Genomic DNA, 16,547 nt, shown 5'->3' on the forward strand with positions numbered 1-16,547 from the left:
CAAGGTCTGGTCTGTTTTGTTGGGTTTTTTAAAGCTACCCTTCCTTTTACTTTAACCACTATCTCAGTAAACCAGAAAGTAAATGTGTCTTGGGCAGTATGAGCTGACAGAGTATATAGAACACAAGTCTCCTTAAGGGAGCAGGACAGGAGGATACTCATTGGTCTCACTTAGGGCTTTGCTTGAGCTCTCACTTGAACATATGTCAATAAGTGGACATGGCCTGGCATCTATTAATCTCTTAGTGGACAGAGTCTGCCTATTACTTGTTTCCTTTCCAGTTGTTTAAGACTCAGTGGAGTGAACCAAGTTTGTCCTTGTCCCTTACCTAGTGGAATATGTTACTTTAAGAAGTGCCTGGACTTGGTGTTTGTCACCAAGGTTGGGATTAATCTTTTCAGGCCTGGGGTCCTTTGCCTCAGTCACCGTCACTAGCCTTTCACATACCCTGGAAGGCAAAACCTGCTCTTGAACCATAATGTGATGTCAAGCATCCCCAGGGGTGAGGGGTGCTGGAAAATCTCTCCTCTGCCCATTTCAAGCGAGTCAATTCCTGCTACAGACTTTAGCAGGATGGAAGCAGAACCTTAGAGCCTGATGCCTTTGGAAGAGGAAGAAAACCAACCTTCCTCTGTCTGGATTGCGTGTGAGGGGAGTGGGGCTGACGACTCCCTCATCTCTCACATGTCCTGCTCTCTTACAGCCCACAGGCTCTGCTGGGAGTGCCGTGACCACCCCTCCCCCGCTTGTGCGGGGCACCCAGAACATTCCTTCTGGCAAGCCATCCCTTCAGGTCAGTGTTCCCTCTGTGTTAGGCTCCTGAGCAGTCCTGATCCAGTTCCTGTGAAAGGCTGCCCATTCCATATGATTAGATTGGAGTGAGGGCCAAACTTACTTAGGCCACTGTTGACATCATGAACAAATCATGCCAGTGCTGAGAGGTTTCCTCCTTTGACTGCTCCTAGCAAAATCGGAGAGAGAACCAAGATTTAGGCAGGCCAGGTTCCTTTCATTTCGACACTCCCAAGTTTGTGGGACCCAGCAGGACCTCCTACCCACAGGATGAGATGGGCAGAGCTCCCACTCCCAGACACAAGACTAAGGTCTGAACAGGGGCCCACCTTCCCTCAAACAAGCCTGTGCCCTCACCTCAGACCAGCAAGAAAGTGGCACCCAGCCCGGGTTAGCTGGACTTCTGCTGTGGTAGGGGTCGTGTGGGTGAAAATGTGCTACCTTGTTGGTGCAATTCACTCCTGAGTGAGTCCAGTCTGCATGGCTATTGTTGTAATCCATGTTCTTTGTTCTTTTGTGCTTAGAGTAAATAGACATTTTAGTGCCCCCCCCCTTTAAACAAGTATGTACTTTACAAAACAGCAAACCTGTTTGTTTAAAAAAAAAAAAAAAGCCATTTAAAATCTGGGGTTTGGTGCTGTTGACAGACCTCTTCAACAAGAATGCCTGGCAGTGTCATCCCACCACCCCTGGTCCGCGGCGGGCAGCAGGTGTCCTCGAAGCTGGGGCCACAGGCGAGCTCACAGGTCGTCATGCCCCCACTTGTCAGGGGGGCTCAGGTGAGCAGGGTATGCTTGTGGGGTGTTAGAATGTGTCCAGGCTACTCCAACCAGCCACCTCACAAAGAACCCTTCCTGCTCATCAGGTTGGGGATTATGGGGCCCACCCCTTCCCTCCTTCCATTGTTCCTCTCATCATCTTTTTACTTATTTTATTTCATTTTTTTTTTTTAATTTTTTTTAGAATGGAAGAGAGAGTGTGTGTGGGGGGAGGTATCCATACAGTGGAATGTTATTCAGCCTTAAAACTGTTTGTTTTTTGGGGTTTTGTTTTGTTTGTTTGTTTGTTTGTTTTTGAGAGAGAGTGCAGTGGGGGGACAGATGGAGAGAGAGAGAAAATCCTAAAGCTCCATGCCCAGTGTAAAGCCCGACGTGGGGCTCAGTCTTACGACTCTGATATCATCACCTGAGCCGAAATCAAGGGTTGGGCGCTTACCCAACTGAGCCACCCAGGCGCCTCATCCCTCTCACCATCTTGTCCCCTGTCCCACCCCACAGCAAATCCACAACATCAGACAACATTCCAGCACGGGGCCGCCGCCGCTCCTCTTGGCTCCCCGGGCATCTGTGCCCAGTGTGCAAATTCAGGGACAGAGGATCATCCAGCAGGGCCTCATCCGCGTCGCCAACGTCCCCAACACCAGTCTGCTTGTCAACATCCCACAGGTGAGGGCTGTGCTGACGTAATCTAACCCCACCCCCGACCCACACACACATCAAGGGTGCCCAGTCCTAAGGCATAGTCAGGTCTCCAGAGTGGTATGGTGTGACCTGCCTGCTCCCTCAGAGCCAGGCAAGGCCTTGGGTGCCCCATGGGGGTTTGGACTGGAGCTCCTCCGGGCCTGTCGCGGTATAAAAGTCATGGGCTGGAGTCCTATGTTAAGAACTGTGGTCTAGCAGAGGTGGATAGGTATTGAGAAGGGGAGAGGTACAGACCTGAGCTGAGGGTTGGGGGGAGGCTTCAGGTGGCGTGTGGGACCCAGCATGTTTTGGAGGATGGATGAGGCCTGGAGATTGCTGGGATGGGGGAGTGGGGCACCAGAGCCTTCCCTACCCTCCTCCCTGTCCATGAGCACATGAAGGGAGCATGTCTGCAAATGTCCTCACAGCACCACCACATCTATTCTTAGCCATGAATCCTTTCACCTCTGTACAGAGCCTCTGAGATGGGGTGGGTCTGTTCCCACCCAGCAGAGGCAGGAAGATGGGACTGGGTGAGTGGCCAGGCTAGAAGCAAGAGCTTTATTGACAGATAAAATTATTGGGTCTGCAGGGGCTTTTGCTGATGGGTGTATTAGCTTCTCTTATTCCTCTGGCATGGTACATTTTTGTCTGCCTCCCTCAGATAAGAGCCTGACCAGCAGGGTTCTCAGCAGCATCCCTGCCTTCTAAAGTCAGGCCAGGCCAAGGTACTGTGATGGCTGGTGTCCTCTATGTTGGGAGGCCTGTTCAGCTCTGGAGACCCTCTGTGAGGATGGGGGTCCTAGGAAACCATTCTGGGCTCCCTGAGTCCTATGATGTGTTGTGTACAAGTTGTCAGGTGTGTGTGTTTTCCTGGGGGTGGCATATGCTACTTTCCTTAGATTTTCAGAAGGGTCCTCAACCCTACAAAAGTGCACTGGTGGGGTCAGCTCTGGGTTTTGGGGAAAGCACTTGACAGGGTTGGGGGCTGGGTGAACTAGAGCAAGGAGACAATGGAGCATTGGCCACTGGGGTCCAGATGAAGACAAGAAAGTAGTATAGGAGCACCAAAAATCAGGGGAGAAGGGGCGGACAGGAGTTGGTCCAAAAGCTGTTCGCCCCTATAACCCCAATGAGGACACATGAGGTAAGTAAAACGTTAGAGTCTCCAGACAACCACATACAAAGGTGCTCATGAAGGAAATGCCACCAGTGCTGTAGTGATCTGCTGTCATACCCCTGTGAAGAAGGCAGCCATCTAGACCTGTGCTGGGAGGAAGGCTGCTAGGCCATAGTGATGGGACAGTGGCCAGGGTGCCTGAGCGGGGTTGCCCACTGCCCTGATCGTGGTAATGGCTATGGCTTCAGAGGTGTCCTCATGTGACAAAACACAGAATACAGATTGTAAATTTGTGTAGTTGTTGGATATTAGCTAAACCTCAACAAGTATGTTTTACAAGATTGGTCATTTCATACGGTGATGAGTTTAATGTTGCTTTGCCTGTTGGCTTGCTGATGTCAGGCAGCTCAGAGTTACTACCTTAAAGACTCATTAGTGCAGCCAACAGTGCCATCGTGGACTGGGATCAGGCACCCCCAGCACCCTGACCAGGTTGTTATCTCCCAAAAGCCTTCCCCAGCGTCGCTGAAAGGGACGACAGCCACCTCTGCTCAGGCCAACTCCACCCCCACCAGCGTGGCCTCTGTGGTCACTTCTGCTGATTCTCCAGCCAGCCGTCAGGCAGCTGCCAAGCTTGCGCTGCGCAAACAGCTGGAGAAGACGCTGCTTGAAATCCCCCCTCCCAAGCCCCCTGCCCCGGAGATGAACTTCCTACCAAGCGCTGCCAACAACGAATTCATCTACCTGGTTGGCCTGGAGGAAGTGGTGCAGAACCTGCTAGAGACCCAAGGTGAGTGGCCTTGGGGCCATTTTCATCTCTTGCCACTGAAGTTTCTCTTACATAGGTTATTTTCAATGCCTGCTGCATGATGAGAGCTGTCTGGGGTGGAGCATCTTATGGATGACCTTTTGTTATTAGTCCTGCTTTCTGTGAGGCTTAACTTTTTGCTTATTTGTTTTAGTTTTTACATTCATTCATTCATTGAGAGCACAAGCGTTTGTGAGAAGTGGAAGTGGCAGTGGCCGGGGACCGGGTGGGGGGGGCGGGGGGGCGGGCAGGAGGGGGCAGATCTTAAGCAGACTTAATGCTCTGAGCATACCCAACACTGGGCTCAGTCTCATGATCCTGAGATCATGATCTGAACCAGAATCAAGAGTTGTACACTTAACACTTAAGCAACTGAGCCACCCAGGTGCCCCATTAGTTTTTACATTTTTTAAAATATTTATTATTGGAGTATAGTCGCCATATGTTGTTACATTAGTTTCAGGTGTATGATATAGTGATTTAACAATTTTATAGGTCATTAAGTGTTCACCACAATAAATGTGGTCCCCATCTATCACCTTAGATAACTTCTTAAACATATCACAGTCACCTTTCTTCTTTTGTTGGGGCCTCTTCTGAGAGCTGGGCCCTGGGGAAGCCCAAGGCCCTGCACACATGATCTGAGGGGGTTGCTGCTCTCTAACATCGGGGCAGGCAGAGAGGGATGAGAAGGAACGTTTGCAGGAGGCTGACAGGCTTTGCTTCCAGATGGGTCTCTCCAGCTAGAACTTCCCAGAGCCTTGAGTACTCTGAGCCCTGAAGGTATGAAAGGGACACCCATGCCTGGACCAGACTCATTTTATCACCCTCCTTGGTAACAGTTTGGAAAGCACGACTTGCACGTTAGGAGGTTTTAGGGATAAAAAGGGCATATATAGGGTCGCGATCAAAAGTAACACTGGAAATGGAGGTGGGAAGCCAGGTTGAGGGGCCTCCACCAGACGATTTGAAGATGTTTCTGCTCTGAGATTGAGTTTGTGGTGATATTATTTGGGCAGCCAGCCTGAATCCTCTCCCTGCATGATCTCAGCAGATGCTCAGAGCTGAGGAGGAGGTGGAGCTGTAACTGGTCCAGGGCAAGGGAGGGCCTGGTAGGCTTCAGACCACATACCTCGAATTGTCCCTTGGTACATGCCAACCCCTCCCAGGGCTGCTCTTACCAGCACAGACTTGGGAGTGACAGTAATGGCGCCTGTACAGAGGAAAAGCACCCTCTGCCTGCTTGGTGTCAGGGTGTTAGAGGGAGTGCTCTCTTCCCCCTCTTTAGTCAATATATCACAGAGTATATATCATATCCTTGGATGTTGTATCCAGTTCCTCTTAGAGGTAGAGCCCTCCATACCTGGTTGGGGGCCAGACCCCGGGCAGAGGATGCCCAGCTGGTCACCTCAAATTTACTTATAGCTTCCTTACTGTACCCCACCCACCCACCCATCCAACCCCATTGCTCTTTAAAAATACTCGCCAACCGCAGGGCCATATCAAGGACTGACCATGGGTCAGGCTGAGAGTGGGAGGCCACATAGGACCAATATTGACCTCTGTAAAATTGGCCATGGTGGCTTCCACTTGTCAGGGGGCCAGGCCCAGGAGGGAAGGGTATGAGCTCTCACATGGCTTGGATGTGTCTGGATCCTTTTGGTGTCTTTATGATGGAGTGATATTGGCAAAAGAGCTGCCATGAGGCCAGTGCAGGATGGGTGGGTGGTGGGAGGCCCGTCAGGACACAGTGCCCACCCATCTGTACCTGGGTGCCCTGGGCATCTCCTCTTCCCAATCAGCCTGTCTCGATCAGGAGTCAGTATCCCTCTCGTATTGCCCAAAACAGGACCTAACTGTGGGAGGAAGCTCTGAGCCCCTTTTGAGGTGTCCCTTGATACCTCCCAGAGCCCCAGGCTGGGTGACTAAGTGCAGCCTCGTACCAGGGTCTCCACTCTGATGTTGGTCCTGCCTACTACAGGGGCCTAGAAAGAGGTACTGTGTCTTCTAGGGTTGGACGTTTGGAAGGTTATGTGCTCTTTTCACCAGGGCATGTTAGCTGTAGGTGAGGGCCTGGAGCTGGGGGCCTGGGGTGAGGGACTCCCCCAGTCCGATCCTGTACAGCCAGCCCCTCAGCATTCAGGGGCAGCTTGGGCAGCCCCAGGGCTGGAGAGAGAGGCCAAGGGTCTCTTGGCAGCAGTGTCTCTGATATTAAGAGGAAGTTAAACCCTTGAATACTCTAGACACAAAAAAGATAGTTACAAAATGCAAAAAGTGCCCCTTACTTCACTCTCCTTTTTTTTTAAGATTTTATTTACTTATTTATTTTAGAGAAAGGGTGTGAGAATGAGTGAGCAGGAGGAGGAGTAGAGGGAGAGGGACAAGCAGACTCCGCCCTGAGTGTAGAGCCCAATGCAGGGCTCAATCTGACAACCCCAAGATCATGACCTGAGCCGAAATCAAGAGTCGGACGCTTAACTGACCGGGCCGCCCAGGCACCCCCTCCTTACTTCACTTTCAATGACAAAAAGAATATTGATCCCATGCCTGAGCATGTACTTTAGTTGGCTTCCCCAGTCACCCTTCCTATGGCCAACTGAGGGGATGCAGTGTTCCCATTTCTCAGACAAGGGGGCCAAGGACCCAGAGCAGTTATGTGCCCTCATCTGGGCAGCACATGTGAGTCCTGGCCCTGCCACGACTGGCATGTGACTCTGCAAGTCACTTCATCTCCTCAGCCTTGGTTTCCTCCTCAAGATAACAGGGTGGGGTGCCCTGTTAGGAGGTTATTGTGAGAATCGAACACCTTTGTATGCACAAGACACTGGGTATGACACTTGTCAGCAGGAGCACTTGCTGGATAATTCAGTCCTTAGTTGACTCGCCCACTAGCAAGGATGCCTATCACAGTGAGGTGGGACCTGGAGGGTTACTTCCTCTTCACTGTGAGGAGGTGTGGGAGGGTAGGAAAGGCAGTCGGGAGGAGCCAATCTGAGATACTTTTGTTCTTTTTAAGATTTTATTTATTTATTTGAGAAAGAGACTCCCCTGCTGAGCGGGGAGGCCGACCTGGGGCTTGATCCCAGGACCCTGGGATCATGACCTGAGCTGAAGGCAGACACCTAGCCAACTGAGAAGCCCAGGCACACTAGAGAGCACTAAGGTTCTTGAGAGTTGGTACCCAGTGCACCTAATCCATGGCATTTCCCAAAGCTGCTTACCTTCTATCAGCAAACCTTTCCCAAAGCCCAAGGCTGGCCTAGTGTCCACACACAGTTGGCACCAATACATGTGTGCCAAACAATGTCTTAGAATTTGGCTTCCTGATGCCAGCTGGGCCGTATAATCCAGGGCAATGCTCCAGATCTGTCACATATCCTCATCCTGTCCTGGGATGGTAGGGGCTCTGACTCTGGGGCATCCTATTCCTATGACATGAGTCCACCTACCTCTCCCTGCAGCGGGCAGGATGTCGGCCGCTGCTGTTCTGTCCCGGGAGCCCTACATGTGTGCGCAGTGCAAGACGGACTTCACGTGCCGTTGGCGGGAGGAGAAGGGTGGTGCCATCATGTGCGAGAACTGCATGGCATCCAACCAGAAGAAGGCACTCAAGGTAGAGCACACGAGCCGGCTGAAGGCTGCTTTTGTGAAGGCTCTGCAGCAAGAGCAGGAGATTGAGCAGCGCCTCCTGCAACAGGGTGCCGCCCCCGCACAGGCCAAGGCTGAGCCTGCCACTGCCCCACACCCCGCGCTAAAGCAGGTGAGAGTCCTTGGGGAGCCAAAGCTGTGGCCCTGTGGCCTGGGAACGTGGGCTGGGCGGCCTCACCTTCTAGGAGAGGGGGCCTTGTTCCGTTGGCAGGGAGTTGTTGCTAGCAAGCAAGATGTTCTGACGTTCTGTCCCACACTGGGCAGTCATCTGCCTGGTTGTTAACTGTGTGTCTAAATTGCATTTAATGGTGGCCTTTGGTGGTGAAAATACTAATTTGCAGTTTCTTTAGATTTTGTAGCTTTCACGTGCAGTGTTCCGGCTGACAAGTACTTCTTGTCTAAAAGGACTTTTCTGAAAGCCACATTGAGATGCAAAAGGGGCATTTGGAAGAAATGTTCTAGCTAAATTGAGAGAAGCAAGTTTGAAATCAAGTTTTTTGGCTGCTTTTTTTAATGCTTTGCTTTCCCACCCCATGTAGACCCAAAGCACCCCGTTGGCAATTTTTTGTGTCCTCGGAAGTCATTTGTAATTCACTAATAAACACATCTTCTCAAGATCCTTATATAGTGGGGGGCTGTACTGCCCTCGGGAAGCGGCCCATCCCGTGGGGACTAGGCCTCGTGTGGCCACAGCTGCTGCCCTTTGGTCACTCTAGGTCACCCTACGCCGTCTGTGGATGGTGCTGACGTCGATTTCAACCCCTCCCCCCCCATTTGTATAGGTCATAAAACCCCGGCGTAAGTTGGCGTTCCGCTCAGGAGAGGCCCGCGACTGGAGTAACGGGGCTGTGCTACAGGTCAGAACTGCGGTGCCGGGAGCCCCTGCACCGCACCACCAACCAGCCCTCACGCCCCAGACCGTGACCACGTCAGTCGCCGACTGTCACGCTGCCTGTGTCTATCTGTCTCTCTCTCTCTCTCTCTCCCTCCCTCCTTCCCCTCCCCCCTTGGTGTAACTTACCTGGTCTCCTGATTTTGGACTTTAGGGACCCTGTGTGGGTGGGAAGAGGTCGGCCAGAGCACGGAGAGGCTGCGCTGAGCGTCTCGCCCTCTGTCACCCCCTTCCCCACATGAGCCATCACACCCTCTCTCCACTGTAGGCCTCCAGCCAGCTGTCCCGGGGCTCGGCCACAACGCCCCGTGGTGTCCTGCACACGTTCAGCCAGTCACCCAAACTGCAGAATACAGCCTCAGCCACAGCCCTTGTCAGCAGGACCGGCAGACATTCCGAGAGAGCTGTGAGCACCGGCAAGGGCAACGCCTCCACCAACTGGAAGAAGGCACCCCTGAGTACAGGTGAGCCGCCCCCACATGGTGAGGTCTATCCCTTCCTTGCTTTTATCTAGGACTTGCACACATACAAGTGAACAGAAATGGTGCATAGAGTCCTGAAACCCCAGACCTGTTCCCTGAGAGCAGCTGCTTTTGACTCTTCAGCTTGATCTCTGTTCACCAAATAGGATACTCCGAACAAGTGGTAGCCTTGGGTAGATACTAATTTCCATCCTTTGTACGCTCTGTACCCACACTCTTAGCTCTTGACCCAAAATGTTAGGCAAACCCAGTTTAGGTGTAGTCTCTCTCTGTCCCTCTCCCCCCCCCCCCCACACACACACATACACAATCCAGTAGACACCTGTCAGCACAGACACTTATCTTGCCAATTCTGGGCACCCCCCACCCCTTCCTGTCATAGGGAACACCTGTTTTGCTGTTATGTTGTACCTTTTTCTGGTGCACTAACTTAATTTCTTGTTCACCCAGATAGTGTTCTTCATTCCCTGCTCTGTGGGACACTCTTCCCACCCTCTGACTTAGGTCAGGTAGTGCAAAGTGTAAACCAGGAACAAGACGGTGGGGAGGTGGATAAGGGTAAGATCCCTGAGGCAGGGGCTAAGATTTTAACTAGGGTGGGTGGCAGAGGATTCTGAGAAAATCACATTTGAGGAACAACTCAGCAGAGGGGGATACCCTCAGGTGAGCGTTCCCTAGTCTGCCACAGTCCCATCATCCCTGGGTCGATGCCCACACCACTTTCCCTGTTTTTAATTATTTATGTGCCGGCATTAAGGTAATAGTTAAATATTTGTTTCCATCAAAAACAGGAAAGTGAAAGGTAGGCACAAAGGGCTGAGAGAAGGAGACAGGTGAGCACTTTCACTATGGGAGCCAGTGCCCCTCCCTGCCCCCCCACCCAAGTTTGCTGTATCCCTGTAGAAAAAAGGAGGTGACATCATAAGAGTCCTCTCCCTAGGCAGAACTGGGAAAGCCAGGCTGGCTGTGCAAACAAAACACGGGAGTCAGCCGTGTGTGCAGCTGACCATAGAGTTAGAAATGTGGCCAAGAATCAGAGCCTTCCACCGGGTGAAGCTCAGGAGAGGGAGTACATTTTGCTGTTTGCAAAAGAATCTGAGTAGCCTAGAGAGCATTTGTAAATGTAAGCAGGCAGAGAGGCTTTTGTGCAGCATGTGTAAGATGCAGCTAAGAATTCATAGCTGTTTGAAGATTGCTTTTATGGGAAATTTGGAAGTATACAAAATCAGATACAGGTGTGTGCATGTGTACACAGTGGTAGCAGACGTGAAAATCTTGCGTTAAAGTCTTTGAAAGGGAATATGAAGGAATAAGTAGTTGCTATGTTCAGCAGTAGAACTAGAGGTAAATGTGTAGTAGCTTAAAAGCAGCATTTCCCAAGAGTTCTACCAGCACTCCAGGTTACCCTTGGTTTCTGGGCAGGACCCAGTCAGGTTTCTCTTTAGTATGTAGAGAGGTTTCCCTATTGCATTTGACCTCAGAACACTTGTTCCACAAAATGTAGTAACCTCCACCAAAAATACTCTTGGGGGGTAACATGGTGATGGGGGCAGGGGACAGGGCAGTCCTTACCCCCATGCCAGCCAAATATCTGTATGTGTTGGAGATTGGGGGGTCATTTGTTCATTTTCCACTTGTAAAAGAGATGCTTGCTCACTGGGGAAATTTGGGGAATACAAAAAGAAGAGAATGGTGTTTCTATTCCAGGAGAACAAATGCTATACTTCGGGGCTTTTCCTCCATTCTGCCTCTTCGCTGCTGTGTCCCTTGTGTGTAACTAACTTGAGTGCCCTGCCTCCAGAGGCATCATGCTCTGTCACCATTCCGTGTCCCTCTTAATGTTTTCATGAGAGAATATTACCATACCATTAAAAACCCTGTCACTCTGTTCTTTTGCAGGCGGGGCCCTTGCGTTTGTCAGCCCGAGCTTGGCAGTGCACAAGACCTCCTCAGCTGTGGACCGCCAGCGGGAGTACCTCCTGGACATGATCCCGCCACGCTCCATCCCCCAGTCAGCCACGTGGAAATAGTGCGAGCCGGGCCCAGTGGAGAACAGGCTCCCTCCTCCCTCCCACCTGGCCCTGCCACCCTCCACTCGGGAAGACCTCATACTCCCTGAGAAACGAGTGAGCGAGCGCTGCCTGCGCTGCCGAAGCAAGGGCTCCGTTCTTGGCTGCAAAGTCTCGTCGCAGCTGAGGGGCTGCTTCACAGGTGGACGAGGATTATCACTGAGGGACCTTTCCCTTGGGCTTTTTTCCTTTCTTTGCCTTTAGTTTGCCCAACACCAGCAGAAAAGTGGACCTCGGGGGCTGGTTCTGCTTCCGGCCCTTCCTTTCAGCCCCCTCTGCCCCCCATTCCACACCTCTCCCCCCCCACCCCCGGCAGGGTGCACGGACGGCTCACCCTGGACACTGTGACACGCTCGGCAAGACCGGCGCCCGGGGCTTCTGAAGTCGAGCGGAGCGTTCTGTTTTGTTTTTGCTTTTCCCCATCTTAGCCTCCCAATCTTTGACTGCCTTCCTTCATGGCAATGTTTAGGTTGACAGATTTTTTTTTAATCACCTCATGATGATGGAGTTTAAAGTAAACCGTGCAGACCCAGGGGTCCCTGCCGAGCACGGCCCCCACACCCCAGAGGGTGGGCCACTGACTGCCCAGCCCTCACTCTAGCGGAAGGCCTCTGCTGCTGCTCATCCTGGAGACCCCGGACCTCCCACACTTAGCAGAAGAACAAACTGCAACCCAGACCCCAGCCAGAGAGCCTGGGATCCCAGAAGCCACGCACCGCCAGTAGAGGAGGGAGCAGAGAATTGGCAGCAACATCCAGAGCCTGAGTGGGAAGTTGGAGGGGCGGGCTATTGTGTTTTTTTGTTGTTGTGGTTTTATTTTATTAAATTTTTCCTTTTCTTTTCCTACTTATTTTGATGGACACCATCCTAAGCTGCCCTGGCCTATACTCCTGTCAGGTGTGTCTGGTGGGGAGGTGCCCCTGCCCCTCCAAGACTTCAGGGTTTCCGTTTGGGTCTAGTTTAGAACCTTCCCTTAAAACAGGGCCATGCTGCCAGGGTCGCCTTCAGACTGTTTTTTTGTTTTTGTTTTTAACCCTTTTTCGAGTCTACAGAAATGTCTTATACAAAGGATCAGGTCTGCTCTTAGTTGTTTCATTTTGGTTTCTCCCACTCCTTAAAAATCGGTTCCATGAGGATAGGCAGAAGCTGTCGTGAGTGTGCTGTGCACGAGGCTGTCTCCTTGCAGGTGCGAGGGCGTCCTGTGTGCACACACACGTTTGTCGATGTGGAGATGGGGTACGCTGCTCCCCACTTCAGCCCCAGCCCTAGTTTTCCTATCCATGCAGTTAGGGACTTAATTTAAAATCCTTATTTTGTAGGGCCGCCTTCTTCAAAACACACTGCTACAACATTCTAATAAAGGCTCATTTAACCCCCTCTCTCATGTGTGAATATCCATGTTTAGCAACATTTTGACCCGCGGTAGAAGACCTAGTTTTGCAACATTCTAATTTTTTGTTGTGTAAAACCCTGTATTTCTCATTGATTTTTGTTTTGAGTGCATAACTTAGATGGGCTGAAGGAGGGGAGGGCAGGGAAGGGTGGCTTTCATTCCAAGATCCAGGAATTTGGGGGAAAGGAGGGAAATTGACATGGGGGGTGTTTTTACACCAAAAAAATCAAGAGTATGCAAGCATTTCTATTTCTCACATTTTTCTGTGTGCCTGGCAAATAAATACTTGTCTTATACTACCCTGAGCTGTTAGCCCTCTCTGTTCAATGACATGGGCCAGATTTTCCAAATCCTTCAAGAAGGAGCACCTGGGCTGGCCAGTTCCATGGGCAAACAGACCTCAGTTCTATGCAGTAACTCGGGATCAGGTGTCCAGGCGAGAGTCACCTCTGCACTGGAGGGGTGTGACAGGATTGTCATGCCCCAGCTGGGGTTGAATGGGTCTGTGACTCATGGGCCCAAGCTGAACTGTGCTGTATAGGTTGGCCCTCAACCCCAGCCCATTAGAACCTCGCTCATCACTGTGCTCAGGAACCACCTCTACTCACCTTGCCTGGCTAGACTTCTACTGGCCTCTGAGCTGTTAAGTGGGCTTCATGAATTCAGTACAAACCCAACCGCCGCGGGTGGAGGATGGGGCTACCGGCCCTGGCCCTGGCTGTGCCGCCTCCAGCCCAGGGTCCCTGGGAATAATCCCATCAGGGGCCACTTACTGTGACATGTAACTTTTTTTAAAGGAGACGTGAGATGCCTTAATCTTCTGTTCATTTCTACTGTATCAAAACTCTTACCCCCCCCTTTTCTTTTGTTTCCCCCTTTGCAGTATAACTTCTCTGATAAGCCCCAAATGAGTAGTTCTTTGATGAGGTTTATGATGTTGCAGGAAAGGCATATTAAATACCTCTCTGCATGTGGGGTTTGGACATACTAGGAAAGGGATAGTAATGTTAAGAGTGTTCTCCCAGCAGCAAAGCCTGCCAAAATTGGTCACAGTGCTGGGGTCCTCGTCTCCCCCACCCCCACCCCAGGAGCCTCAGGACTGAAAGGACCTGGTTCCTAGGAGCAGTGAGAATGTGGGAGCCCCCAGTCCCAAATGATGATGATGGTCGCAAGTTATCTGTGGCATGAACTCTGAACGGCAACTGGAAAGTGTTCAAGATGCTAGCCACTCAAGGGTGAAGGGTTGCATGTTTGAAATGGCCATATGTGTATACATGCATGTACACATAGATACATGTGTGTCCACTTGGAGCCTCCCATTGCTCTGGCCATCCTACCCATGTCACTGGGTCCCCAGTGTCCCAACTGTGATGTTGGGACCCACACCTTTGATAAGGCCAACAGTTGCCCTCCTCCTGGGGGTAGCCTCTGCTCCTGTGTGTACCCTAAGACCTTCACAGAGCAAAACTTGGTACCAGTGCAGAGGGAATGAAAGACACCTGAGTACAGCCCTGCTGTGTGTTGTGGTTCCTGTGTCCCACGTGTCATTTTCCTGTGGACAGAAAGACATGGGGAGGAGTTTTCTATATAAACATTCTCATCACAGGGGTGTAAATCATGGAAAAGGCCGGCGTTGCTGCTGCACCATAGAGTTTTTATTTGATGCCGAGTTATGCTGCACATTATGGTTGCCTAAAGAACTTGGACTGAGCTTTTTTTAAAAAAAAGGACAGCTAAAGTTTTATAATCCTTAACAATGAAAGTGTAATAGACAGTTACACTAGTTCAGGGTATTTGGAAGGTGGGGGTTTGGGGGATGGGTGGGTGGGGAGGTTGTCACTTGTATTTATTGTGACGCTAAATCTTTGATAATAAATGTAAAAGATTGACCACCAAACCGGAATAGAAGTTCCAATAAACAGAGGCTGGAATCAATGGCTATGCTTGTGTCACGAGGAAGTTTTAGAATCTGACGGAAAATAAAGAAATGGACAAAGTCTTGGCTGTATTTTTCTTTTGTCCCCTCGGCCCTGGTTTCCCTGCATTACTGGGGAAGGTGTAGCAGGGTGACCCCTTGTTAATGGGGAAACAGTGAGACACCTGCTTCTTGGGCTTCTTTCGGACTTCACTTCCAAAAGTGGGTGGAGTACCTCCCCAAACTGGGCACTGTGGCTTTGCTTCTGGGCCTCCCATCTTTACCAGAACCTGTGGCTTTGTGGCCTACTTATCCACAGCTGAGAGAGTGAGGTGAGAAGCCAGTGGGTTTTGCCCATCCACTAGATCTTAACCCCTTCCAGCCTCCACCCCGGAGTGGTAAGTTTTTCTGGGCCAATTTTCAGACCTGGCATCTGCATTGGGTGTCCTTGCTACAGGAGGTATTACAGATGCAGGTTCTAGCACAGATGGATTATGCCCTGCCAGCTCTGAAATGAACAATTTCTGGTGAAAATTTGTTTTCAGATGTTGATACACTGTTTCAAAAGTTGTTCATAAAGTGGGACCTGTGCTCACTGGTGAATTTTTAAGATTTTTTTTAAAGATTTCTTTTAGAGCAAGAGTGCGAGTGGGGGAGGAGCAGAGGGGGAGAGACTCTTCAAGCAGTCTCCCAGTGCAGGGCTCCATCTCAGGACCCTGCGATCACAGCCTGAGCCAAAACCAAGAGTCATATGCTCAACCGACTGAGCCGACCAGTTGCCCCACTGACTGGTGAATTCTAATGTGCCTACAATACGACCCTGTTTTCCTAGGTGCTTTTATTATTTTCATTTATTTTTATTTTTTGCAGTTTCTCGTCTTTTTTGTTAAGACATTCCTGCCTCCAACCTGGGGGTAGATGGTCCTCTCCAACCACCACACCTAGCTAGGTTTAACATGGGCAAGGCACCGGACTGATAGAAGACATTACAGAAATTAACCCAAACCTGCCCCAGTCTACCTGTGATACATCCTGACCGGTGCCCCTATGCCCCAACACTGGCTGTGAGAAGCACACTTATGGGGCTCTCCGGGGCCCCAAATTCAGCCCTCAAGTGAGTTTTCACTGGGTTAGGCACAGGCTCCTCAACTGACCCACTGACTCAACAGGGGTGAGTTTCAAGCAGCTTCTCCAGCCAACAAATGGGACAACTGCCCCAATCCCTGAGGTCTTGTCCCCTCCGAACTGATCCACAGGTCTGTGGCCATGGGGTAGGAAGAGACCCAGGCCCCATTGCTCACACAGTTTAATCTATGGATAGAAAAAGGCACATACCATACCCAAGGCACTAGGATTCCTTGAACAAGGGCAAGGAAGAAAAGAACGGAGTGTCAGGGGCGCCTGGGTGGCTCAGATGGTTAAGCGTCTGCCTTCGGCTCATGGGATCAAGTCCCGCATCGGGCTCCCTGCTCCTTGGGAGCCTGCTTCTCCCTCTGCTTCTCTCTCTCTCTCTCTCTCTCTCTCTCTCTATCCCTCTGTCTCTCATGAATGAATAAATAAAATCTTAAAAAAAAAAAAAAGAACGGAGTGTCAGGGAAGAGGTGACTTAAACCAAATCTGGAATGAAGAAAGGGGGAAAGTGGTTCAGGGAATGGCAACAGCCAGTGCAAAGGCTCAGAGGTGAGACCAAACCTGGAGGGTCAAGGACAAGGCAGGCAGTGTGCCTGGGCCACAGGAAAAAGGGGTGAGGATGTGGGTTTCATTCTGAGTATAGTGGGAGCCTCAGGAAGGCTCAGGGTGTGGTCTTTCAATGGGCCACACAGCCCTTCCCTACAACCTGGAGGAAAGGTTCCTACCTCCATTTTCCAGGTGCAGAGCCCAAGGATGGTCCAGACCAGAAGAGGTGCCCTCCTTAGTGTAAACCAGAGGGGTTGGGTTTTCTTTCTCAGCTCAGATTGTGAACCAGCC

General features: G+C 51.0%; 1 protein-coding gene across 6 annotated transcripts in view; it reads left to right on the forward strand.

Annotated features, from left to right (window-relative positions):
* The window catches only part of GATAD2A (GATA zinc finger domain containing 2A), a 102,377-nt gene extending 89,727 nt beyond the window's left edge, over positions 1-12,650 (forward strand). For 5 of the 6 annotated variants that reach the window (XM_025884694.2, XM_025884695.2, XM_073901034.1 and 2 more), the window contains 8 exons: positions 704-793; positions 1,440-1,571; positions 2,070-2,237; positions 3,883-4,162; positions 7,642-7,940; positions 8,611-8,685; positions 8,989-9,184; positions 11,102-12,650. In XM_025884694.2, the coding sequence (XP_025740479.1) occupies positions 704-793; positions 1,440-1,571; positions 2,070-2,237; positions 3,883-4,162; positions 7,642-7,940; positions 8,611-8,685; positions 8,989-9,184; positions 11,102-11,232 (1,371 nt within the window). In that variant the 3' untranslated portion in view covers positions 11,233-12,650. The remainder of the gene's footprint in view (positions 1-703; positions 794-1,439; positions 1,572-2,069; positions 2,238-3,882; positions 4,163-7,641; positions 7,941-8,610; positions 8,686-8,988; positions 9,185-11,101) is intronic. The other variant, XM_025884698.2, reaches the window with a different exon arrangement.
* The last annotated feature ends 3,897 nt before the right edge of the window (positions 12,651-16,547 follow it).

This window comes from Callorhinus ursinus, unplaced genomic scaffold (assembly GCF_003265705.2).
Source record: "Callorhinus ursinus isolate GAN/ISIS: 27379988/994484 unplaced genomic scaffold, GSC_fseal_2.0 scaffold15, whole genome shotgun sequence".
Classification (NCBI taxonomy): domain Eukaryota; kingdom Metazoa; phylum Chordata; class Mammalia; order Carnivora; family Otariidae; genus Callorhinus; species Callorhinus ursinus.